This window comes from Ruditapes philippinarum, unplaced genomic scaffold (genome assembly GCF_026571515.1).
Source record: "Ruditapes philippinarum isolate M1 unplaced genomic scaffold, ASM2657151v2 ctg2013_1_1_1_1, whole genome shotgun sequence".
NCBI classification, from domain to species: domain Eukaryota; kingdom Metazoa; phylum Mollusca; class Bivalvia; order Venerida; family Veneridae; genus Ruditapes; species Ruditapes philippinarum.
In genome coordinates, this window is record NW_026865132.1 from 1 (window position 1) to 25850 (window position 25850).

The 25850-nt window shown below is 34.4% G+C and overlaps 1 protein-coding gene and 1 long non-coding RNA gene across 2 annotated transcripts; both read right to left on the reverse strand.

Annotated features, from left to right (window-relative positions):
• Positions 1 to 13424: 13424 nt before the first annotated feature.
• LOC132727953 (uncharacterized) lies at positions 13425 to 18423 on the reverse strand. The gene is made up of 4 exons (XR_009625416.1): positions 18054 to 18423; positions 16379 to 16467; positions 15524 to 15687; positions 13425 to 15334 (listed from the first exon to the last, which is right to left on the reverse strand). It is a non-coding gene; the product is annotated as an uncharacterized LOC132727953 (long non-coding RNA).
• Positions 18424 to 22382: 3959 nt separating this feature from the next.
• LOC132727955 (uncharacterized) lies at positions 22383 to 25333 on the reverse strand. Its single transcript, XM_060713559.1, has 4 exons — positions 24690 to 25333; positions 24290 to 24366; positions 23672 to 23776; positions 22383 to 23382 (listed from the first exon to the last, which is right to left on the reverse strand). The coding sequence occupies exons 1-4, from the start codon at positions 25006 to 25008 to the stop codon at positions 23254 to 23256; spliced, it is 630 nt and encodes a 209-aa protein (XP_060569542.1). The 5' UTR covers positions 25009 to 25333; the 3' UTR covers positions 22383 to 23253.
• Between the last annotated feature and the right edge of the window lie 517 nt (positions 25334 to 25850).

Consider the following 25850-nt stretch of genomic DNA (forward strand, 5'->3'; position numbering starts at 1 on the left):
TCACACAGTGTGGCCAAGTTCACATCTGGTTTGGCACAAGCCTGTGCCAACATTTCTGACGTCACTGAAACTGTAAGGTCATCATCTGTTAAAAGTTCAGCTTTGTCTTCATTCACCATGATGCCAACTATTGTGTATTGATTGGTGGTGACTGGTGGAGCAATTTGCTATGAAAATAAGAAAACAGAAACATTCATGTATAGACTAATATTTCTTTTAATCTGTTGACCAGTTTTTATTTTTTGACTGTGTTAAAAGGAATAGTTTTTTTACAGTGACAGGGAAGTACCTATAGACCCATGCATTTTAATTAACAAATGAGAGCACATCAGATTTCATAAAAAAAAATCACTGCAAACAGCATGCTCCATTTTTATCGGAGCAATTCTCTAATGCTTATAAAAATTCAATTTAGATCGCTTCTTTAATGCTTATAAAAATTCTATTTAGATTGCTAAATTGAAAACCTTGATAAAAACCCAACATCTATAAAGGAAACAGTTTGAATGTTTCTTTATTAAAATGGAGAATGAAAGTTTATAATGCTTAATACAAAATATGAAAAACAAGATCAACAAGGAAAGGCGGCGTTCAATGAACGCAACCCCCAAAACCTTACTTGTGGAAAAAAAGTCACAAAATTAATAGAAATTACCGTCATTCTTCTGAAGTGAGTCGAACTCACTGATGTAACCTCACGAAACCTGCTTGTTAGGCAGTTTGTTAGTTCGACATATGTCCCAGGGTGAATAGCATTCACAGCTAGGTCTCTCCACAGTGTGGCCTTAATTTCCCCAGTGGAATCTTGAAGGAGTTATGGTTTTTATTGTTATCTTCATTTCTAACTGTAACTTTTTTGGGAGCATCTTCTTAGAAAAGACAAGGAAAAGGATGTAAATGTTATAAAGGAAAAAATTAATTTATATTATAAAAGGTAAATAAACATGTAAAAGTTCAAAATTTTATTATTTTGTACTGTATCAATAACAGACTGCTGAACATTTAAAGTAAGAGATGCTATCTATCAAAATATTAAAAAATGACAAAATGTAGGTTGTGTCAATAGCTCCAAAGTGGGGCTAAAAGTTTATCATTAACATATAATTATAAATTCATTTCTACCTGATTTATCTTACCTCGGATGGAAACTCTTGTCCTCACTGGTGAGGACAACGCAGCTCCAACAGAAATCACTGCTGCCATTGGAGGCCGGACAATTTCTGTTGCCCTTCTGAAGAGGTCTTCACAGACATCAATTGGTGATGTTGTGAAGACCCTACTGTCAGTGTTCACCATAAGCAGGTGTAGGGCGCCATCCTTTTTTTTCCCAATGTTCCTCAGCATTACTGTGTTGCCAACCTGCAAACAACAAATTCATTTGATTGTCATAGAGTCTGGCATATAATGAATGTGAAAGTGAGCAAATTTTCAACATGTACTTCTGTAAAGTGGTAAATCCTTGTGATATAAATCTTTGATGTAACTATCAGGTGGGTCATCAGTATAAGTTTAAAGTTCTCTTCATGTATCTGCAGAAAAATGTTATTTATAAATGTTTTTTAATGGAAATATAATACATACATAATACAAATTTCAAACTGACAAATATTGACAACATTCAAGCTTTATAATTAAGCATACTTCATATCATTTACTGTGTCTGTAACACTTGTAACAAATGAATTAACATGTGACAACAGCACAACAAAACCATAGTAGTTTGCAATGTTTTATTGTAACCTTGAGTACATCTTTTAATTTCTTTTTTTTTTTATATCAAATCATATAAATGTTGTCACTTCAAACCACTTGCCCCTCACCGCTGTGGGTTCGAATCCCGACAGGGACTTTGGATTCTTTCATGTGAGGAAGCTATCCAGCTAGCTTATGGAACGTCGGTGGTTCTACTCAGGTGCCCGTTCGTGCCTGAAATAATGCACGGAAGGGCACCTGAGGTCTTCCTCCACCAGTAAAGCTGGAACGTCGCGATATGACCTAAACTGTGTCGATGTGACGTAAAACCCAAAACAAAACAAACAAAAAATATAATGTTGTCATTGTTTAAACTATAAATTATAAAATTTTAAGAGCAAGAGTGTAAAAATTCAAATAAAAAATTAATACCATTTTTATCACAACTTTGGTACAAATAGACAGACTGCACTCCCATGACTTCAAACTGCTCAACGGTTATGACTTCTTCATGAAAGTCAGGATCTTCTGACTTTGGGAAGTTAGTCACACTGGCAGGGATTTTGTCACTTTGAAGGAACTGTGAAAGCACAAATCAGCAAAATTGAAGACAAACAATATCATGGTTAAATACAGGTTGTAGCAATGATAATTTTTTGGATATTTTTTTGGCTCAGTAGTGAGCAAGTTTCAACCAAAGGTTTGTGTTGTCCCCCAAATGGTTCAGGGATGACATTCTTTTCTAAATGATTTGCATATAAGTAAAATTATACTTATTTCTAGAGATTTAACACACATTAAAAATGTCAAGATTAACTGGTATTTCAAATTTGATATAATTCTGTCTGATTTGTGTATCATCATGTGGTTAACAAGCAATTATCACAGTATTGCAAGCAATCCATACGTTTCCTACCAGTTAGAACCCCGGCAACATTCTGAGGAGCAAATTTCTCAATTCACGACCCAAAATCATGTCCCAAAATGACACTTAAAATTTCCGAAAAAAAATAAGTAAATTTTAAGGTACACAAAAACAGACAAATGCTTCCATATTGATGTACGTTAAAGTACCAAGTATTATAAATTACAGGAGTAGTTCATTTCGTACTTTGAATGTTTCACTCTCAACATTATTTATGTACAATTGTTATCAATTCTTTTCAACCTCAAGTAGCAAGAAAAATCATTAAAGTTAATAATACATGGTTTTAAAGTGTATATTATACATTATTCTGATGTATCCCTGGATAAAAGAAATTTCTTATGAATATTTGGCATCTTGTGTAAAATTTCCAATTAGAGTCAAACCGGTGCATTTTTCTCAATCAGTCCGTTACTGGCACCATTACCTAAGCAGGGGAAAAAAGGCTGTGGTGGTAGGACAGACTATTCACATTAATTGTGTACACGTTTGCAATATAAACTAGAAATGTGTCCATAGGACACGGGTGCCCCCACACTCCACTGTTTTGTCAATATTATGACTTGAGGTCAAATATTTTTTAGGCTACATGTGCCACAAGTTGAAAACTAAAAATCGTTTACTAAGTAAAGAGCAACAGCTTTACAAATACTGAATAAATCCACATGCATAAGTACATGGCTGACCAACATTCTTGTAAACTTTCAGACCTACAGGTCAAATATTTTTTGAGTTTTGCATGAACAAGTTGAAAATTGCAAATTTATACTAAGTCAAGGGCAATAACTCTAACAAAACTGAAAAAATCCACATGCAAAGTCCCAGGTGCATATATTCACAGTGATGTTGATCATTATTCCTGTAAAGATCGTTGATTCTAACTCAAGCACTCAAGGAACAAATAACAACATAATGGAACAGTTTTCATTAAGTCAATGCAATAAATCTGACAAAACAGAATAAATCCACAAGTGAAACGCCAGGTGCACAACTTCACATGCTGAGCAACATTCCTGTAAAGTTTCATGACACTAGATCAAATACTTTTTGAGTTAAGTGCGACAGAAGTTGAAAATTGTAAATTTTTACGAAGTCAAGGACAATAACTCTAAAAATACTAAACATATTCACATTTAAAAACCCAGGTGCACAACTACACATGCTGATCAAGTCATTCCTGTATGTTTCATGACACAAGGTCTAATACTTTTTGAGCTACATGTGACACAAGTTGAAAATTGTAAATGTTTACTAAGTCAGGGGCAATAACTCTTAAAATACTAAATATATCCACACGAAAATACCCAGGTGCACAACTACACATGCTGATCAACATTTCTATAAAGTTGCATGACTCTAGGTCAAATACTTTTTGAGCTACGTGCAACACAAAAGAGAACGGATGGACGGAAGGACAGCCTGACAGACGAAGACCATTCCTATAATCCCCTTTCTGTTATGCGGAAGGGGATTAAAAAGGGGAACCGATAAAACTTAACCGTGAAATCAACCAAAACTAAAATATATTAACTAAAACTAACAGCGCATCTTTCACTTCGCCAGCGCAAAATGTCAACTGAAATCAGATGAGGAACTATTTCAAAAAGAATGTTTCTATATTTGGTACTAAAAATGGAGCACTGTGATGGTTATACAACTATATAAACAAGTGTGAATAACAATTTTAAAAGTAAATATGATATACAGTATTTACAACAATTAATGATTGGACAAGCAGTTAATTGATCAGTTGTAATATGAGGAAGAAAACAATACAGATAAGTTATATTTGTCTGTTTTCTTTAACTACTTCAGAATTTTTACTAAGTTAAAGTTTAAGATTTATTTATGTAGGTAGGGATGATAATAATAATAATAATAACAATAATAATAATGATAATAATAATATAGGTTTTATGTAACGAGGCTACATTTGCCAAAACAATCTTCCATATGTACCTCAACATATTTACAACACATTTACATCAAATAATTGTACAAAAGGCAATGTAATAAGGGATTTGTCAACATTTGTGAACTTGGTAAGTTATTGGTATACAATGCACTATGCGACATCCATTATAATTAATGTAGATGATGTGCATATGAATTTATAATCAAAATAGTTGACACATATTTTTGATGTTATTGGTATTAAATGATGATATAACCTTTTGAAACAAATTTTCACGTCAAATATTTTGCTAGGAATGCAAAAAGTAATATAAATAATTGTATAAAATGATTTGAATCTATGCACTTTTAGTTTTGTCCAAAAAATAACTATAAAAACCTCAATTTACAATCCTCTCTTTTTAGCTGACCTGAGGACAATGTCCTCAAGGTGACCTTTTGTGATGGCCCATTGTCCATCGTCTGTGCGTGTGTGCGTGTGTCCATCAAAATTTCTTTAAACAACTTCTTCTCCTAAACCACTCTGCCAAATTTGTTGAAAGTATGCAGGGATGTCTTTGCATGAAGCTCTACCAAAGTTGTTCAAAGAATTAAATTCCATAGAGAACTCTGGTTGCCATGGCAACCGGAAGATTTTTTTACAAAAATCTTCTTTTAAAAAACCAAAAGAGCTAGAGCTTATTAAAAAACCGAAAGAGCTAGAGCTTAGATATTTGGCATGAAGCATCTTGAAGTGGATATCTACTAAGTTTGTTCAAATATAAGCCCTAGGGTTAAAATTGGCCCCGTCTCAGGAGTCATTGATTTTCCTTTTATGTATATAGTAAAAACTTAAAAAACCATCTTGTGAAAATCAAAAAGAGGTAAAGCTTAGATATTAAGCATGAAATATCTTCTCTTCTAATGAGTGTCTACCAAGTTTGTTCATATAAATGCTCTAGGGTCAAAATTGGCCCCGCCCCTGAGGGGTCATTGATTTTCCTTATATGTATATAGTTAAAACTTAAAAAATCTTCTTGTGAAAATCCAAAAGAGGTAGAGCTAACATATTTTGCATGAAACATGTTCTAGTGGATGTCTACCATGTTTGTTAAAATAAAACCCATAGGGTCCAAATTGACCCCGCCCCTGGGGTCATTGATTTTCTTTATATGTATATAGTAAAAACTGAGTAAAATCTTCAACACACTCTTGCAAGACAGTTATAGTCTGTGCTCCCTCACTTCAACAGGAGGTGAATTCATGGGTTGCGTTGAAATGTTACTCAGAACTCGCCTTATGTAAATTTTTGCTTTGGAGCCATCCCAAACCAAAACTGCAAGCTTTTTTTAATGCTTGCAGCAAGCTTTTTTTAATGCTTGCAGCAAGCTTAAGGCAAGCTTGCTTGAAAGGCTTGCTACAAGCTAAGAATTGGAATATTGCGGCAAGCTTGCGACTAATCAAAAAAGCTTGTGCAAGCCTGAGGCTTATTAGGCTTGCAAGCTTGCGCAAGCTTGTGGTTCATCAAACATGCAAGCTTGTGCAAGGTTGCGCTTCATAACACTGGAACGCTTGCAAAGGCTTGTACAAGCTTGCAGTTACCAGTTGAAACTCAAGTCCATTCAATTAATGTTGTCAGCAAGCTAAAGGATAAAACACTATTAAACAGCAAATATGTCCAAAAATTTATATAAATATATACAAGAAACAAGTTTACACGCATTTGGTAACTTAACGGGCCATCATATGTACACTCTAAAATATTGCTTTAATTTAAAGTTATTTGTTTTTATTCAAAGCCCTTCTTGCAGTGGCACACTTGCTATTAATGGCATCATTAAACACTGAATCTTCTAAGCATGGTGTCCCATCACTCATCTTAAACTGGTTCAACACAAACTGCTTAATTGCAAGAACTGCTGTGGACGGCAATTTTACAGTGTCAATTTTGGCATTGTGTGCTCTCTTTGATCCCTGGGCACTAGACTTAGCCAGCTGTTCTCTCGTGAACATAATGTCCATCAAGGCTATCATCATTTTCCTCGGGTTACTTGTCCCCAAATGCTGTACTTGGGAAAGCTGCGCATGGCTTATAAAAACATCAAGGTCAGGAGCCAGACTCACTTTCCTCACATCTGAACTCTGCAAATAAGGTAAACAATTATGTTTGATTTAATAATGGTTTAAAATGAACAAACTGTAATTGTACAATTTACTTTAAACAATATACTTTTTGAACATGGACAAATTCCATATCTGATCAAGCTACTGTAATAGAATAATATATGTACAGTCAAACCTGTATAAGAGAGACAGTATTGGGAATTTGTAAAAGTGTCTCTCTTATACAGGTGTCTCTCTTATCCAGGGCTGAACTCTGGCTAGGAAAAGTGACTATTTTTAACTATTTTTTAGATATGACGTATCCCCTGTGAAATGTTTAGTCATTCTTCATGAAGTATTCTAGAACGATTCATGAAGTTACTTCATGAAGACTTCAAGTGAAAGAAGTGAACAGAAAATGAGACTTATTCATCAAAAAACTCATGAAACGACAGTTCATGAAGTATTCATGAAGAGACATATGCATGAATTATTCATGGTTTCATGCACAACCCACATTCATGAAGAGTTCATAGAGTTTAAAACAGGCCAAAATCATGAAGTATTAAGTAGTTTTTATGCCCCCACAATGTGGGAGCATATAGCGTTGCACTTGTCCGTCCGTCAGTCCGTCCGTCAGTCCGTACGTCCCGAAATCTTGTGAACGCAACTCCTCTTAAACCGGATGGCAGATTTTGCTTAAACTTACAGGGATGAACAACCTTAATGTGTAGATGGTAGTAAAGGAAGGAATTTTCGCTGCGACCAAATTTAACAGAATTATGGCCCTTTGTTGATTTTTTCACTAGATACTATGTAGAAATTTTGTGAATGCAACTCCTCTTAAACCGGATGGCAGATTTTGCTTAAACTTACAGGGATGAACAACCTTAATGTGTAGATGGGAGTAAAGGAATGAATTTTGCTGCAACCAAATTTAACAGAATTGTGGCCCTTTGTTGATTTTTTCACTATATACTATGTAGAAATTTTGTGAACGCAACTCCTCTTAAACCGGATGGCAGATTTTGCTTAAACTTACAGGGATGAACAACCTTCAGGTGTAGATGGTAGTATAGGAAGGAATTTTTGCTGCGACCAAATTTTACAGAATTATGGCCCTTTGTTGATTTTTTCACTATATACTATGTAGAAATTTTGTGAATGCAACTCCTCTTAAACCGGATGGCAGATTTTGCTTAAACTTCCAGGGATAAACAACCTTAATGTGTAGATAGTAGTAAAGAAAGGAATTTTTGCTGCAACCAAATTTAACAGAATTATGGCCCTTTTTTGATTTTTTCATTATTTACTATGTAGAAATTTTGTGAACGCAACTCCTCTTAAACCGGATTGCAGATTTTGCTTAAACTTCCAGGAATTAACAACCTTAATGTGTAGATGGTAGTAAAGGAAGGACTTTTTGCTGCGACCAAATTTAACAGAATTATGGCCCTTTGTTGATTTTTAGTTTTCAACTTGTGGCACATGTAGTCCAAAAAATATTTGACATAGAGTCATAAGATTGACAGAACAGTGGCGTGTGGGGGCATCCGTGTCCTATGGACACATTTCTAGTTATCATGGATTTATTCATGAAATGATTAACAACTCTTGTTCATGAAGAGTTCAAGAACATATGACGAAAATTCTTGAAAATGAACTTCATGGAGAGTTCATGAATTTTTTTGTTCATTATTTTAATGTCTCATTTTCTGTTCATGAATATTTTATTCGTGAATAGTGCATGAAGATAAATGCTTGAAATTTCATGCACAAAATTATTTGCATTTTAAGAATATTTCAGGAAGTAAAAATTGCCTAATATTCATATTTGCCTTAGATTTTGCAGCGACCTCAAAGAAGACTCAGGACAGTTGATAAAATTCTGCAAAAAAGCACCCCAAATGAGCGCTCACAAGAGGCAGCTGATTTTGCACATGTTTGCAAGGTCTAACTTGTAAATTATGGCCAAAAATAGACTTTCTAGACACAGACAAGGCCTCCATATAAAACAATAAAATATGTGAATGTGACTATTGCTCTTTTAAATTCATATATCAGCAATGACATATTATTGCTTCTTTTTTTGGCGCAGTGTTTTCTGCATATTTTCGAACTTTTAATGAAGCAATCTTTGCTTATGTTAGTTTTTTCACGCACTAAAATGCTCCAGGCCCTTTTCAAGCTTAACAATGTCCAAAGGTGGGCGTGGCCCTCTCTCAGAACATTTATTGGTTCTCTTCCCTGTTCTGCTGCAGTTCATCAACTCCACATTTGAGAATATAGCTTTACATAGTGTTGATAAAACTTGCTGGACATTCATTAGCATCCAGTGGGAAAAACCAATTTTAAAAGATTATCCTGCTGACTGAACACCTGACTCGATTGCCACAACCCTATCTTCAAGCTTCCTTATTTCTTCCCTCCTCAGTGCCCGTATTTCTTCCTTGATCTGATAAGAAAGGAAACAATTACTTTGAATAGGGAAAAGTCACAAAACCTCAATCCTGCCATATGTGTCTAATTAAGGCATCCTACAGACCTCCAGCTAGACTTTAAGATAATTGCAGACCCAAATATGGCAACATTAATGAAATAAATATGTCTTGTATAATGGCTGGAGGGAGTATTGTCACACTTACGGCACATGTTTTAACGCGTATGCTACCAGTGCAGATCCAGATCAGCCTGCACAACCGTGCCGTCTGATCAGGATCTCCACTGTTTGCTTTTATATTCATAGAAGAATTTCTGACTAAGCGAACAGTGGAGATCCTGATCAGACTGCACGAATGTACAGGCTTATCTGGATCTGCAATAGTCGTATTTGCGTTAAAACACGTATCCATGTGGTAAAGGGTTAAGAGAGAAAATGACCAAGGCCTTTAGTCCATTCATAAGGGACATGCATGTTAAACCCGGGTAATATACATTAGTTTTTTTGCAAACCAGTCCTTTTAGAACTCCAAAAATCATAAAACACATGGGTCCTCCTTATGTTATCAGAATTTAGTCAATCCACGTAGTTAGGCTGATGATTTAACTCACCTAACCAGCTAAGAGGGAACATCATTCATGTGAAGTTTGGCTTATATTCGCTCACTAGAAGAGAATTATTAACTAACTTTGCATCAACTTACACATCTGGGCTTTCACTTCTTGAGGTTCTTTTGTTTGCCACAATGACCTCTGCTGAGAACTTTGGCGAACCTATAATTTAAAGAAAAACAGGAACTTGTACAATACATAGTATATTTCAATTATTCTAATGCTAAATGTTTTAAACACCTTAGATGCTTAGTTTTGAAACAATCGTTATTGATTTTTTAATATCATAGAGCTCCTGTAGAGAATTTTAAATCTGTGATATAAGTTAAGCTTAATTTCTTTCAATGAAAGGCTCTAGGTCATAACATATCTCTATATATTAATTTTTTTCTCTTAGGAATATTTCTTGACTTTTTATAGATTTATTATTACATTGTATAAGATAAATAGTTTTAAAAACTCTTTCAAGTATGATACATTGATTATTTCAAGAATGCTTTGTGAATTTTTTAACTCTCTTAAAAATTCATTAAACCTTCTTGAAATTTCTGATGAAATAGTTATGAGTATTTTCCAAGGATATTCAAGTTCATAAAATATTCATGATTTATTTTTTTGAACATTGCATTGATATTTCCAGAACTTTATGAATTCTTCAATAATCTTAAAATCTTCATGAAGTGGGACTAGACCTCACTTCATGAAGAAAACTTCATGAAGAGAGCTTTAAGATTTTTTCAAGAATAGTTCATGAACAGTTCTTTAAAGTATGAAATATTCTTGACTTCATGCATTTCATTTCGCAGGGGATAACAACATGATTTGCAATGATTTCAGTTTTTTTTTAGATAAAACATTTAAAACATAGAATTTAATATGTTATGTTAAAAATCTAATGTTAAGAAGAACATATACATGTAATTGATAAAAAGTGTTAAAATGTGCATTTTAAAATTAAAGTCAGGTAGTCAGATGTACATTGTACAGTAAAAGTAATTTGCCACATAATTTTTGTTTAAAAAAGTCTAGAATTGAAGTTTGTTTACTCATCGCTTCCATACGCATATTGATACTAAGTTCTTCCAGTTCATGAACATGATTTAAGAATGTACAACTTTAAAAAAGACTCAAGCCATCCATTAGAAGCGACGAAAGTGTCATTGTTCAATTCTTCTGCAAATTTCAAAGCTTGTACTTATATAAATGGGCCGTTCATAACAATGTTACATGTTGTCATATCTTGAAACCATTTCCATGTTAATTCATTTAAATCTTCATTTCCAGTCTTTCTCCTTTTACGTTTTCTTTCATTTGGAACATTATTTTCATAATCATCAATGATCTCTGATTTCCTCTTCATCAACCACTGTATCTGATCTTTCCCTACTTTGAACCGCCTCCGTGGTCGAGGGGTTAGAGTCGATGACTTTTAATCCAGTTACCTCTCTGGCGTGGGTTCGATCCCCGGGAGATGCTTTGGTAGTTTAGCGCGGAGGAAGGTAGTCTAGTACTGGTGTAACTCTCCAGGAACGATGGTTAGGAAACTACCCGCCTATATGACTGAACTACTGTTGGGAAAAGGCGTAAAATGAAACAAACAAACAAACAATTCCCTACTTTGAATGTCTCTGCAACTTTTCTCGAACTCTGAACTTGTTCATATAAGCGTATGGCTTTTACCTTTTCATCTAAGGTCAGTGTTTTTATGCCACCGCAGCATCTGCAATGCGGTGGCATATAGCGATTCACCTGTGTGTGTGTGTGTGTGTGTGTTTGTTTGTTTGTGTGTGTGTGAGTTATATAGATTATATAGTGAACTTTAAAAATCTTCTTGTGAAAAAACACTTGTCCAATTTCAACCAAACTTGGCAGGATTGATCTTTGGGTGAAGGGCTTCCAAAGTTGTTGAAAGAATTTCATTCCATGCAGAAATCTGGTTGCCATCGGAACCAAAAGGAATTATAAGAATAAATTTAAAAAATCTTCTTGTAAAGACCCAAAAGGCCTAGAGCTTAGATATTTTGCATAAGGCATTGTCTGGTAGACCCTTACCAAGATTGTTCAAATTATAGCCCTGAGGTCAAAATCGGCCCGCCCCGGGGGTCATTGGTTTTCACTATATGTACATATAGTAAAAACTTAAAATACCTTCTTGTAAAGACCCAAAAGGCCTAGAGCTTAGATATTTTACATAAGGCATTGTCTGGTAGACCTCTACCAAGATTGTTCAAATTATAGCCCTGGGGGTCAAAATCGGCCCGCCCCGGGGGTCATTTGTTTCCCTTATATGTATATAGTAAAAACTTATAGTAAAAACTTTAAAAAAAATTCTTCTAGCAATTGACAAATGCTAGAGGTTAGATATTTTGCATGAAACATTGTGAAGTGAACTTCGAGCAAGATTGTTCAAATTGTAGCCCTGGAGTCAAAATTGTCCCCGCCCCGAGGGTCATTGATTTTCAATATATACATATTAAAAAAATTAAAAAATATTTTTGTCTGAAGGTACAAGACATAAAGCTTTGAATTGTTTCCTATATAATATCATCTATAGGTCCTATACCAAAGTTGTTCATATTTTTCCCCTGGTGTCAAAATTGGCCCTGCCCGGGGGCAGTGATTCTCATTATGTACACATAGTAAAAACAGAAAATAAAACAAATGTTTTCTGAAAGGGAGAAAGCTACAGCCTAAATATTTGACTTGAAATGTTGTTTGGTGGACCTGTATCAAGATTGTTTGTATTAAACCCTTGGGTCCAAACTTTTGCCTTGCCCAAGGGGACAGTGACCTACCCCCAGTAAAAAATTCAGTGGAATACCGCTGGTATTCCAGTGGATTTTCAGTGGAATACCAGCGGTAAACTTTGGTGGTATTCCACTAAAAGTTTACCGCTGGTATTTCAGTGGAATTCCACTGGAATACCATTGAAATACCAGCGGGAAACTTTTAGTGGAATACCACCAAAGTTTACCGCTGGTATTTCAGTGGAATTCAACCAAATTTTACCGATGGTATTTCAGTGGAATTCCACTGAAATACCAGCGGTAAAATTTGGTGGTATTCCACTAAAAGTTTACCACTGGTTTTCCAGTGGAACTCCACTGAAATACCAGCGGTAAACTTTTGTGGTATTCCATTAAAAGTTTACCGCTGGTTTTCCAGTGGAATTCCACTGAAATACCAGCGGTAAATTTTGGTTGAATACTACCAAATACAGAGCCGGACGGACAGTGCGATTTTGATATGCCCACCTTCGGGGGCATAAAAATCACTGGATATTGTAGTTGAATTAGTTGAAAATACAAAATCATTCCAAAGAGCAGATATAATAGCAAATATTTTATATACATTTGTTGGCTTTATATATATAATAGTAAGTATTGAGTCTCAACATGTAGAATATTTCCCTAAACTAAACAATTATTTTGGTTATTCTCTTCTGCTTTGTTTTATAATATTTCCTTGTTAAAGATGCACTCTTACTCCCAAATAAGATTTCCTAAAGTTAATAATATTGTTTTAATATTCTAAAAGGATGAATAAATGTCGAAAACAATGGTTCTTATTAAGGATACCGAGTTTATTTTGAAAGAAATGAGCAAAAAACAGGGTATTTCTGCCTTATGAGACTAAAGTAGACCACAGTAAATCTTTTAGCATTCACCAATCATTTAATATTTTTGCGTTTTCAGCTGTTAAATACACGGTTATAATCTTGTTATCAGTAATTAATATTTTCCATAAATGCAATATTCACAAGAAAAAATTTCCAATTGAAAGAACAACAAATTAAAAAATTGAATAAAAAATCTCTAAAATGTTTGAAACATGGACTACATCACTGATACAGTGTTAAAATGATTGAACTTGCTATCCTAGAAAGTGATTGCTTGTTTTCATTTATTCAATTTTAAAATAACTGTCATGCATTTTTTCCAAATTTTTAACAAAACACCGCTGAAATTCCCAATCTCATGGGTATGGATCATGTTCCCAAAATACGGGGAAAAACGCTGACCTATTTAAGCTATTTCTATTTATTATTTTCTAATCTTGACAATACTTGGACAAATATATGCAATGAAATTGGGGCTAAAATAAAATATGTTTGTTTCACCTTACAAACAGACAGAAACTTTGTGACATATTGTGTTTTCATATTTGACTTTCCAGGGGCATTTTACAAGAGCAAAAGGCAACATGAAAGGAGCTATTATGACAATAAAAGGGAAAGAGGTCCAAAGGGCCAATTTATTTAACAACGAGACAACTCAACTCAACATGGAGAATAATTCTACTAATTTATATTTAAATCCATCCCTGTATTATAGAAATTATATTCTCAAATGAATGATTTATTTTGTTGTTGTTTTTTTTACCTAAGACGCATAAATGTGACCTTGACCTTTACCACAGACACTTGAATTTTTAGCACTACACTCCCGCCTTGCTATGGCGAACATTTGTCCCAAGTTATATTTAAATCCCTCCATGCAAGTGGAAGTTACGCTCCAGACACGGATTTGCAGCACTGACTCCCCAAGTGAGACTTTGACCTTAGAGGTACGGACCTGGGTTTTGTGTGTGAGACACCATCCTATGATGGTGAACATTTATACCAAATTTATTTTGTCATCCTTCAAGTAATGAGCAAGATATAGAATGAACAAATCCTGACTTAAAGATGCACATACACCAAACAATATGCCAAAGTGGCAACTAAGTATAACTCAGCGCAAGTTGGCTTGACAATAATTATCGTTTTTCATCCTCCAACAATTACAAGGGTGTGTGTCTGACCCGATGGAATGTTTAAAAAAAAAAAAAAAATTACCAGTCTTGGTAGGGCCGCTTTCAGCTATTCAGCCGTTCAGCCACCCTTTGACATTAACTTCCCCTGTCTCCCAGTTTTGAGTGCAGCCAACATACGGCGCCCGGGAATTTCGAACTTGCACAGACATCGCCCTCTCAGGGTACCAATTCACACCTTGGTCGAGTGGAGCCTCGGAGATTCATTTCTTGTGCCCAGAGAAATTCACGTTAGGCTAGTGTAGGATTCGAACCAGGGACCTTTCGATCTTCAGTCGAACGCGCTACCACTGGACCAACGCGCCCCGTTTAGCCTTACAAAGTGATTTTTGCCAGTCATATTGGAAAATCATAGACAGTTTTCTTAATGTCTGTATTGGGAGGTATATAAATACAATATAATGTTGGGTCCATGGTACAAAACCTATAGCATACCTAAGTATGGGTTAATGACCCAACAAATATATATCTAAATCCTATCAATGAATTGAAATTATTGTCTAACTTAAATTTTTATAATCGATAATTCTATTTTATAACTTTCAATTGGGATTTTTTCCTGTGGATTTGGAAAATGATATTATTTTCAATCGGGAAAACCACCGGCCATAACAAAAAAATCCCTGCAATGTATCTTAACCATTCATGAATATACATTTGTACTTTTAAATACATACTTTGCGCCAATGTGCAGCTTTGTCATTATAATCAAATCTAAGTTCCTGGCTCTTTTTGATGTCTTTAATGGTATAAAAAGCCAGCTTAATTTCTTCTTTCTGCTCGACAACCACCTTACAGTTTGGTTTGCGAGAATCGTTTATCATTCTGCCATATCCCTGGCTGTAAGTTGCATCAATACTGAAAGAAGAAAAGAAAATCAGCAGACTGACAGACTTGACATGGTATTTCCCAGGGTGGATTTCTTGGTGTTCTACCCTGTAATTCCTGTATTAAAAAATAAGCAAAATTTAGCAGTTAGCTGGAAAATGACAATTTCACAATTAACTTTGTGAAATGAAAAACGAAAATAATCCATGTAGTACTTACCAAAACTCTTGTCCCTTGTGTCGAAAGAAAAACAGGAAACTCCCTACAATTTGTTGTTCACTGCTGTATCTTTTTCAATCCTTCTTCACCAGAAAGGAGCAAACCCTCATAGAAACAAACAAAAGTTCCCTTTTCTATGTCCTCTTCAGCAAAAACGCCCGATCCTGAAAGCAACACCATAGTATCAAGTACTAGATGGAGAACTTATATACTTGTAGATCTAAGATGTGAACATAAATGTATTATCAAGCTAAAACAAAATGCACAGGTGATCTATAAACTGATCTAGGTCTACTGTAGAGGAGGTATTTTGCCATGCTCAATTTGAATGTCTGGCCAAATAAGCCTTTATGAAAAAACTTGCTGGCCAGATTCAACAAGAGGGTCATTATGGCCCTGATATCGCACACCTGAATATAAAACTCTAAATGACAAGGAACAAGTAATATTTTAAACTATAAACAAAAGGAGATATGAAATCTAAACTTCAAATTTATTTCAAAAATAGACAAGAATAAAGATCAACAAAGGAAAGGCAACATTACCTCCCCACCGCCCAAACAACCAAATACAAACCTCATATTGATATCTAAAATGGTGCATGTGTTAATACAACAGTTGCAAAAGAAATGTACATGTTAGGAAAATCAATTACCTAAACTTTTGACCCAAGGGCTTTTATTAAACACTGACTAGATGATGTGTCATACTAAATATCTTTGCTTAAGTGTTTGGGGTTTTTTAAAACAAGTTTTTTAAGTTTTTAATATATACATATAAGGAAAATCTATGACCAACAGGGACGGGCCAATTTGACCATCTTACTGAAAAACAAAAACTACAACAACAACTCACCTATGTATGTGTCAATAAATTTGATTGATAACTGGACAGTTTGTCTTGCTTTTGTCTCTCTGTTTTGACCTCAATGAAGGCATTATGCACTGAAATAAAATTTGATTATAATAACTGAAATTATTTTCAAAGTTTCAAATTGCAATACATAAAAAAATTCTTGTAATGCGCAATTTACTGTCAGGTCTGTCTAGCACCAGCTCATGCAGATTCAACATAAAAACAGAAAAATGGTGAAATTTGAAATTAGAAACATCCACAGATGTGTAACGCTGTACTAATAGAAATATATATATTTTTTCCTATCATTTTTTATTTGGTTTCCTTTTAAATGCAAACGTCTAGTCTATAGCCCAGGTTGTTTATTTTGTCTTTTACCTGTATGAGATTTGATCAGGCTAGGGAATATTGCAAATAAGGCTACAGTATATAGCTTGTTCGGGCTATTTTTTGCTCATTTGGGCTTTCAGTAGAGCAAAGAAAAACATGATTTTTCTATACAGACAGACAGTTACTCAGAAGCTACTGTCTGCAGTATGCTTTGAATGTTTCCAACACAAGAACCTACTGATAAGTAATACTTGTTAAATTGCACACCTTCCAAGTTGCTGTGCCTAGGAAAGCTGGGTGAAAATGAGGAATTATTATTACAACTTGTCTATAAAACAATGTATCTTCACATATTTTGAATATAAGTATTACAAAGAAGATAATTCATATGGATTTCTATTTTAAAGCAATTTGATGCATTTCATCAGCATCCCTGGGTCAGATTCATATAAATACAGATATTAGAAACTGTCCGTAATCCCATAGTTTCTCGTGAGGATCGATAACTTATGTTGATAAAGCGTTTTGTTTGATTAAGACTATTTTACTTGTCACGTGACCTATCAGGCAGACGTTTGTGAGATTTAGCCGCAAACAAGATATGCGGAAGACCGTTTAAAACGACAATTGAAACAGACTTTTTTACAAATGCTAAACATAAACATATAAAGCTAAAAAGAAAATGTTTCTACGAATTTGTGATACTTTCGATTAAGTCATTTTTTTTTCTTTCAGACAGAGACATTTGTCATACTCTCGTCTCGTTTGATGCTGCTATTTGCATTTCCAATCTCTGTGTTTATATGTCTCTGCCTGGTTGCAGCAACAATGAGCTATAATATCCCAATTGAGCTATTGGCAAATAATTAATTGCAAATTATTTAAATTCCCAGCCTGTTGAAAATTGTATGTAATTTGAGGAAAGATTAATTTACAAATTGACTGATTTTGTCGGTTACGAAATGGCAAGGTTACGAAATGACTTGATCCTTTAATTTTGTACTTACGCTACTGTGCGACGACATTCACGTATAAATATTTAACATCTAATTTGTTCATGAAATTAATCACATTTGTTGCCTCCTTTTTTGAGTAAAAATAAACAAAATACAGAGTTTCTGAGCGACTTTGTTCATAAACATCGTAAGTGGAATGATAATTTATCTTCTTTGAATAACAATATGTGGTGCATTGGTCAAAAACATGAAAGTTATTGTTCACAAGAATATATCCCACAGGAGAATATGAGACACCGTCCGCCATTTTGGTAATGTTAAATGATATATTTGTTATAATAATTAATCATTATTTGGGTCTTTATGCTTAAAAAAGTAAACCAACATACCTTCGAAGTAGTGTTTACGTCCCACGTGTTTTCAAACCGGAAGTCTTCGGCTATTATCCTTAAACTGACAGTAAGGACCGAAAAGTTGCGCGCACCTCATATGCGCACCTGCCAACAACTTGCACATGCGCAAACATATGAAAATTATATATAAATATATACTAAACACGGTGACTTTATATATGACGACCCAATTGTAAAATCATAGACCCAATAAGTGTGTTTAAGAATAAAGGTTGAGCACACTTGTTCCGCCCGACAGATACATTTAAGACAAACAATTTTGTTGGGTCCAACATATATTGGGTCTTGACCCAATACGTAGACAAGCCCCAATATAATTTCGAAAAGACCCAAAAATTCGGGTGTAATATTTACCAAACGCCCCAGCACGTTTGTGCTTTTAAAAACATATATATATAATATATATATATATATATATATATATATATATATATATATATTAAAAATACCCTCAGACTCCTGTATATGGAGTCATTATCAGTGACATCTGATTCTGATCATCTGGTTTGCAGTCTGGATCCATATCATCATTACCACAGCCATCACCATCATCTATATTATCAGTGAGGTCTAATGGCACACATGCTAAAATGAAGCACTGGAATGATTAAAGTGACATTATGCCCATTCAAGGGTATATAGTGAGTGAACATGTGAATATATAAATAAGTTTTCATTTTGCAATAATTCCTTTTCATTTAATAATTGACTTTGCAAAAACAATAAATAACGCACAGATACTAAGGAATTGTCTGCAAATATCCATTAGAATTTACATGTGCCGTTTGTAAAAAGAGTTGGACTGTCTTTTTATATTTAAGGCAGATTTATAATTTTATCCTTAACATTTTCAAATATCACCTATTGGTCAAAAACTATTTTAACAGTCAAAACTTTTGAAATATAAAGTCAATTCAGCACACTTTGACTATGAAAATATGAGCACAATGTCACTTTAATATAACACGGATTTGATGTAGTGGTCTGCACTTCTTGATTAAAAATGCTGTAGTCAAAAATGCTTATGTCAATATATAGACAAATAGACAGAAGATTTAGATGATGGCTCTGTTTTATTGATAAAATCCTTGTATAGGTTTCAATTATCATCAACAAATCCTGAGACCTGACAATCATGTCAATATTAATTGATACGCATAAAACTCACATTTCATAGAACTATCAGGCTTAGTGTGTGTGGCTGCAGAATATTCTTCTGTCATCTCAGTATCATTTGGAGTGTTGGACATGTCTCCAGTTATCTTCTCTAGTGAGTTCCCTATGTCAAATTTGTCCTGCTCTTTAGGCCCGGACTCTCTAATCTCAGCCACTTGAAGAGTGGGGGTTGTATCCATGGAATAATCTGTGATTTGTTCATCTACCTTCACATGCTCTGGGGATTACAAATTGATTTTCAATTATGTATAATTATGCACCAGTCACTTGTTGCCCCCATCCCATTGGTCCTGGGAATAGTGGAGATTTCGATTTTCAGTTTTACAAACCCACGCATAAGCCCTGTACTGTGCCTGCAAACCTCAGGATCTGATCCCGGGATTTGTGAATTAAATAACCAAATTTGTGTAATGAAAACTGTCCTATTTAAAGTTCATTAAAAATAAATGCAGGCAAAACCTTATATTCATACATTTTAAATTCGAGGTCTATAAACTAAAATGAAGAAACAGGCGCACATACACATATAACTCATTCTGAAAGATAAGTCAACATTTTTGTGGACCAAACAATAGACAGGTAGATAAAATTACAAAACTCCTTACAAGAGACTCACCTATTGGCAGATTATCAGGCATAGCAAGTGTGGCTGCAGAATAATCTTCTGTCATCTCAGTATCCTTTGGAGTGTTGGACATTTATCCAGTTATCTTCTCTAGTGAGTTCCCTGTGTCAAATCTGTCCTGCTCTTTAGGCCCGGACTCTCTAATCTCAGCCACTTGAAGAGTGGGGATTGTATCCATGGAGTAATCTGTGATTTGTTCATCTACCTTCACCGGCTCTGGGGATTAAAAATTGATTTTCAATTATGTATTATAATGCACCAGTCATTTGTTGCCCCCATCCCCTTGGTCCTGGGAATAGTGGAGATTTCGATTTTCAGTTTTACAAACCCACACTTTAGCCCCGTACTGTGCCTGCAAACCTCAGGGTCCAATCCCAGAATTTGTGAATTAAATCACAAAATTTGTGTTATGAAAACTGTCCTTTTAAAAAGTTCATTAATAACAAGAGATGTCGGTAGGACAGCAACGCTCAACTACTATTAGTGCTTTATAGTAAAAGAGCCTTGATAATGTAAAATTTTCTAAGTAAACAAAAGGGCCAAATTTTCCTTTAAATCCATGTTACTGTAATAGGCCTTGAAGAGAGTCCTATTATGCTCTCAAAGAAGAGTATAAATTTTTAACTTGTTTCAAAGCCAGATGTCAATAGTATATGAAAATATGTTTGAGGTGGTATGCAAACTTTAACGTAAATTCTAAGTCAGAAAAGGGGCATAATTCTGTCAAAATGCTTGACACAGTTACCTCCTCCTGTCTACAGGTTAGGGTCATGATGGTGAACAAGTGTGCAAAGTTTCAAAGCCATATGTCAATGGACTTTGAAAATATTTGAGTTATTACAAAAACTTTAACATAAGTGGTTACGCCGACGCCGACACTAATGCTCGGGTGACTACAATAGCTCTACTTATTCTTTTCGAATTGTCGAGCTAATAAATGCAAGCAAAACATTACATTCAATTCTTTTAAATTCAAAGTCTATAAACTAAAATGATGAAACAGATGCAAATACACAAATAACTCATTCTGAAAGATAAATCATCATTTTTGTGGACCAAACAATAGACAGGTAGATAAAATTACAAAACTGCTTACAAGAGACTCACTCACCTATTGGCAGATTATCAGGCATAGCAAGTTTGGCTGCAGAATATTCTGCTGTCATCTCAGTATCCCTTGGAGTGTTGGACATGTCTCCAGTTATCTTCTCTAGTGAGTTCCCTGTGTCAAATCTGTCCTGCTCTTTAGGCCCTGACTCTCTAACCTCAAACACTCGAGGAGTGTCAAGTTTAAAAATGAAATTTGAAGAAAACACTTAACAATAAAGACCGCACCAACGTAAAACTGTTTTAGTTAAGGGACTCCTGACAGACCCTTTTAATGTTTTTCCTAAAGCTGTCAATGCTGAAACATGTATAACAAATTTTTGGTATTTGTGATCTTTTGGTATTAAAAAAAGAAAAAAAGAAAAAATAGCACAGAAATAACATCAGGTTGGGTTTGTTTAAGTTCAGGTTACAATACTTTCTCATTAAAAAAGCAATAGTAATCTAGAAAACTTACCCGCCGACAGCGGACGCTTGGCAATTTTGAGCGGACTCCTTTGAGGTTTGACTGCCTTTGGCGGGGCACATTTATGGTGCAAATCTTTCAACTGCTTGTCAACCTCCCTCTTCCTAAGTCGGGACATATTAAATGTTGGTATGGGGGATTCTGACATCCTTTCAGTCCCTTAAACATAAAGAATGGGTGACATTTTCTCTCCTGAAAATATTGGAATTCCAAGACCTCTCTCTTAACCTACATTGTGTACATAAATATGAAAATGGCTCTAAACAAGTTATACTTGTTTTTATTCAATCTTAGTCACCGGTAACGAGTCTGGCTAGGAGACATACCATCTGACATTATACTCTTTTTTTTTGATACACATAACTGTATATTTAACATTTCATATGTGGTTCTTTTCTAGTCCCAGATGTTATTGGTATTTTCCAGTTAAAAAAACCCATAACAACTGGCATGTTAAATGGTTAATCTACATAACTGTCCCATATGGTTTTCTATTTCATCTTTATGTCAATATTTTAATGCATTTGAAAATATTTTCTAAAAAAAAGTATCTTTGCATATTCATCAATTTATTTGACATTTACAAACTTAAGACTTGTATAAACATAATGGAAATACAAAATACCGGGCAATCCAGGCAGACTAGATATTCTAGCATCATTTGGGGCTCCATCAAGGCCTGACAGTTTATTTGGCTCTCCTTTCTCTCCTGTAGGGTCAGTCAATCCTGAATTAGTCAAGGAGTCATGAACAGTCGCCCATATTTCAGTTTACTCTGGTTTGTGACGCTACATGCTTTTTGTCAGTGATTCTAAGTGGTACAAACCTATCAGGAGATCAAACAATCAGGGATAAATATTTAATAAAAGCGGACACACATTTCACAAATTATGTTCACATCAGCTGCATATTAATGGAATATGTACAATCTAGTGATTTCTCACCTCCGGCCCACTGTAAGTCCTGTTAAAAAGTCTTCAAAGTCTTTTGTTTGTTTTGTTTCTTCAATATTTCTAGACAGATAACAGAGAGAAATGTTAAATTCCATTTAAATATCCTATTAAAGCTACTATCCTACACATTGTACTATGATTGTAGTTTTGGCGATTTTGAAATAAAATGCCATCACAAGAAAAATTTTCAGCACAGGCACGAACATATGGAACTAATGATTAATACATATCTTGTCTGATGAAACAACACCTAAGTAAAGTTTTTGCAATGTTCATCATGCTGTAATTTTAAACAATTGCAAGGTTTTATTTTGTAAATATTGACTTAAATTTTATAAACACACCCATTAACTGGTTGCAAGAATATCCGTTGATTGCGGGTGGAAAAGTTGGGCGCTTGGTACGTTTTTTATCCTGCAATCAACTGCTGCATAATATATCATAGAATAATATATGTCTATGAAAAGAAGCAAAAAAGAAGATAATATTTAAATAATCTGGTTTAAAACTAACATTTATATAGTAAATTTTACCTGCATCAAGCTGACCTACTAGCTACATGTGTGGTAATAGGGGTGTTTATATCTTTATCAAAGATAGGCAATGAGTTTCAGCGATCCGAGTTCAAGCGAACAAAGTTTAACTGTACTAGATAAAAGTAAACAGTAAGATGAAACTTTAAGCCTCCTAAAATCAAATGATATTGGGTTTTTAAACATTATTTTTCCGAAGTAAGCTAATTTAGTTAAAAGTACCTGAAGTTCAAATAATAGCCCACTTTCTTCAGAAGTCTTTTATCTAAAACAAGACTGGTCAAATCTTTCAATGTTGCAGCATCTTTTGAGGGATTCAGCCACAGTTTGTCTCGAGCCTCTTCTGCTGACAGGGGTTCATGTAAACATCCTGTCTGACCATTTCCATCTGGTAACATCCACTCATGTGTGTTTGTGATGTGGTGAGGACACTTCTCCAGATACTCTAAACACATTGCAATATAACAATTAGAAATATAACATTTAGAAATATATACCAAATTACACTGGAATTTCCGAGCATGCATTTTAACATGTTCTCCTTGGAAATCTACAAAATTCACAATTACATAAACAGACATCCCCAATTCTGTCTAAACATTAATTTCAAAGCAATATTTTTTTTTTCACAAACAAGTGTATCACTAATTAAAACTTTCAAAAGAAGCGAGCAAAGCTAAACACATAATACATGTACTGTTTTGATGAAATCAACATTTATGAAAAATTCTTACCACAAATTGACTGCAAGTGTTTGCTTCTTTGCATGCAAACCAGAAATGGTTGATAATGTCCTTTGACCACTTCAACAATACAGAGTTTTGCTTCTTCTGAGCAATCTATAAAAACAACAACTTTATGACTTTTTTGTCACTTTTTTGGCAAGCTAAAAGCTTGAGCAACATGTCAAGACAAAACTTTTTTCAAGTCATGAACAAAATAGGTTAGGATGAAATTATACAAATTGTATATTATAAAAAACCTATGTCCAATGCAAAATGTAATGTCGCCAACAAGTCACTAAGTGGACACCATAATCACTCATACTTTAAACTGAAGAACAAATTTCCTGCAACGGCATTAAGAAACTGCCACAGCAGTCCTTGTGCAACTTTTCATTTGGTTTGGTCATTTTCTTACTGCAAGTTCGTTTTATGTCAGTAAGTAACTTGTATGGTTCAAAACATAATTATTTAAAAAAAAAAACTCAAAACATAACATAATCACTGCATAGCAATCATCTATGTTTCCAATAATAAATTAACCATAATATACATTTAGTGGTTTAAGTCATTCAGCACAATAGTTTCTGAAATAACTGTTTTATATCTATTTTAAGATTAAAATGGTACCTTTACTATTTTTTTCCCAAGATTCTTTGCAACATGCCAAATATCATGGGAGTGCTTCTTGTCAGGGTATCTGGATTCTGAAATAAGAAAAAAAATGTTGTCTACAGGTCTTACTGTCAGAAAATATTAACATAAACGGGTATTATCACGCTGTGTTACCTCAAAAATAAGCTTTCAATAAACATAGCTAATCAAGTCAATTTTTATGTGCTTATTTTTTGAAGATGCACTAAAGTATGTACTTATCTTTATATATGTAACTGACATGGTAAGTTTTTATCCTTTTATCAATAATAAAGTTGTCACATCGTGCACCAATTTATGTAGTAGTAATAAAGTAAAGTTTTGTAACACATCAGAGAAATTCTTGATGATATAAGGTTTGACATAATTAACTTACTCATGAGTGCTCCTATACCAAGATGAGCATCAGTGACAACTTCTTTTACTTCCACCTGTTCAGACTCAAGCTCACTCATCCCTCTTTCAAACCCTAGTTTTTCCATGTTAACAGACTTTCTATCAGTCATACGTTTATCCAGTGTTTTTATTGTTAAAATCTTCTTGGTTGTATCTTCCATTAAAGTGTAAGAACAATACTGGGAGCAATGTCCTGGTGAGTCATTCCGTCCATCTCCTGAAAGACATAAACAATTAATCTCTAATAAAAAGAGAAAAGTATATACTAATGAAATAAAATATCTACCAAGTTTGTTCATATTAATGCCCTAGGGTCAAAATTAGCCCCGCCTCAGGGGTAGTCGATTTTCCTTTTATGTATATAGTAAAACCTAAAAAATCTTCTTGTGAAAGTCCAAAAGAGGTAGAGCTTATATATTTGGCATGAAACATGCTCTAGTGGATGTCTACCATATTTGTTAAAATAAACCCCTGTGGTCAAAATTGACCCCGCCCCTGGGGTCATAGATTTTCCTTATATGTATATAGTAAAAACTAAATAAAATCTTCAACACACTCTTGCAAGTGCTCCCTCATTTTCCTAACTGGATTGGAGATGCTACATATGTCACAAACAATTTTAAAGTCATCTTCAACAGGAAGTGAATTCATGGGTTGCGTTGAAAGGTTACTCTCAATTGGCCTTATGTAAATTTTTGCTTGAAAGCCATCATATATTTTGAGTTCTTTTGAGTTTCATTTTGATCTTATCACCATTAAGTAATCCTACAGTTCTGTTCCAATCTTAACAGTTAACCCCCCCCCCCTCCAGCTTCTGCAAGTTGGGGAAAGCCAACACCTGTAGACTTCTTCGTAACCTCTGATTATCATCATCATTTGCCAGTCAAATTTTTTTCAACCCAAATCCTGCTTTAATTCAAACTTCTTTTTCACTAACAGTTGGATTTTTTTCAGAAGTGGAACTAGCTAAACAAACATATTGTCCTTTCCACCCTGTCAGTTTTGATGTTTTTGTTTTTGGCAACTCTGAAATATTTCCTGTGACACTTTAAATTTCCCAAAATTGACCATTTTGTAGCAAATAAAACTTTCTTAGTTTTAGACCTACTTTTTAAAGATAATATTTTCTGAAAGGTTAAAA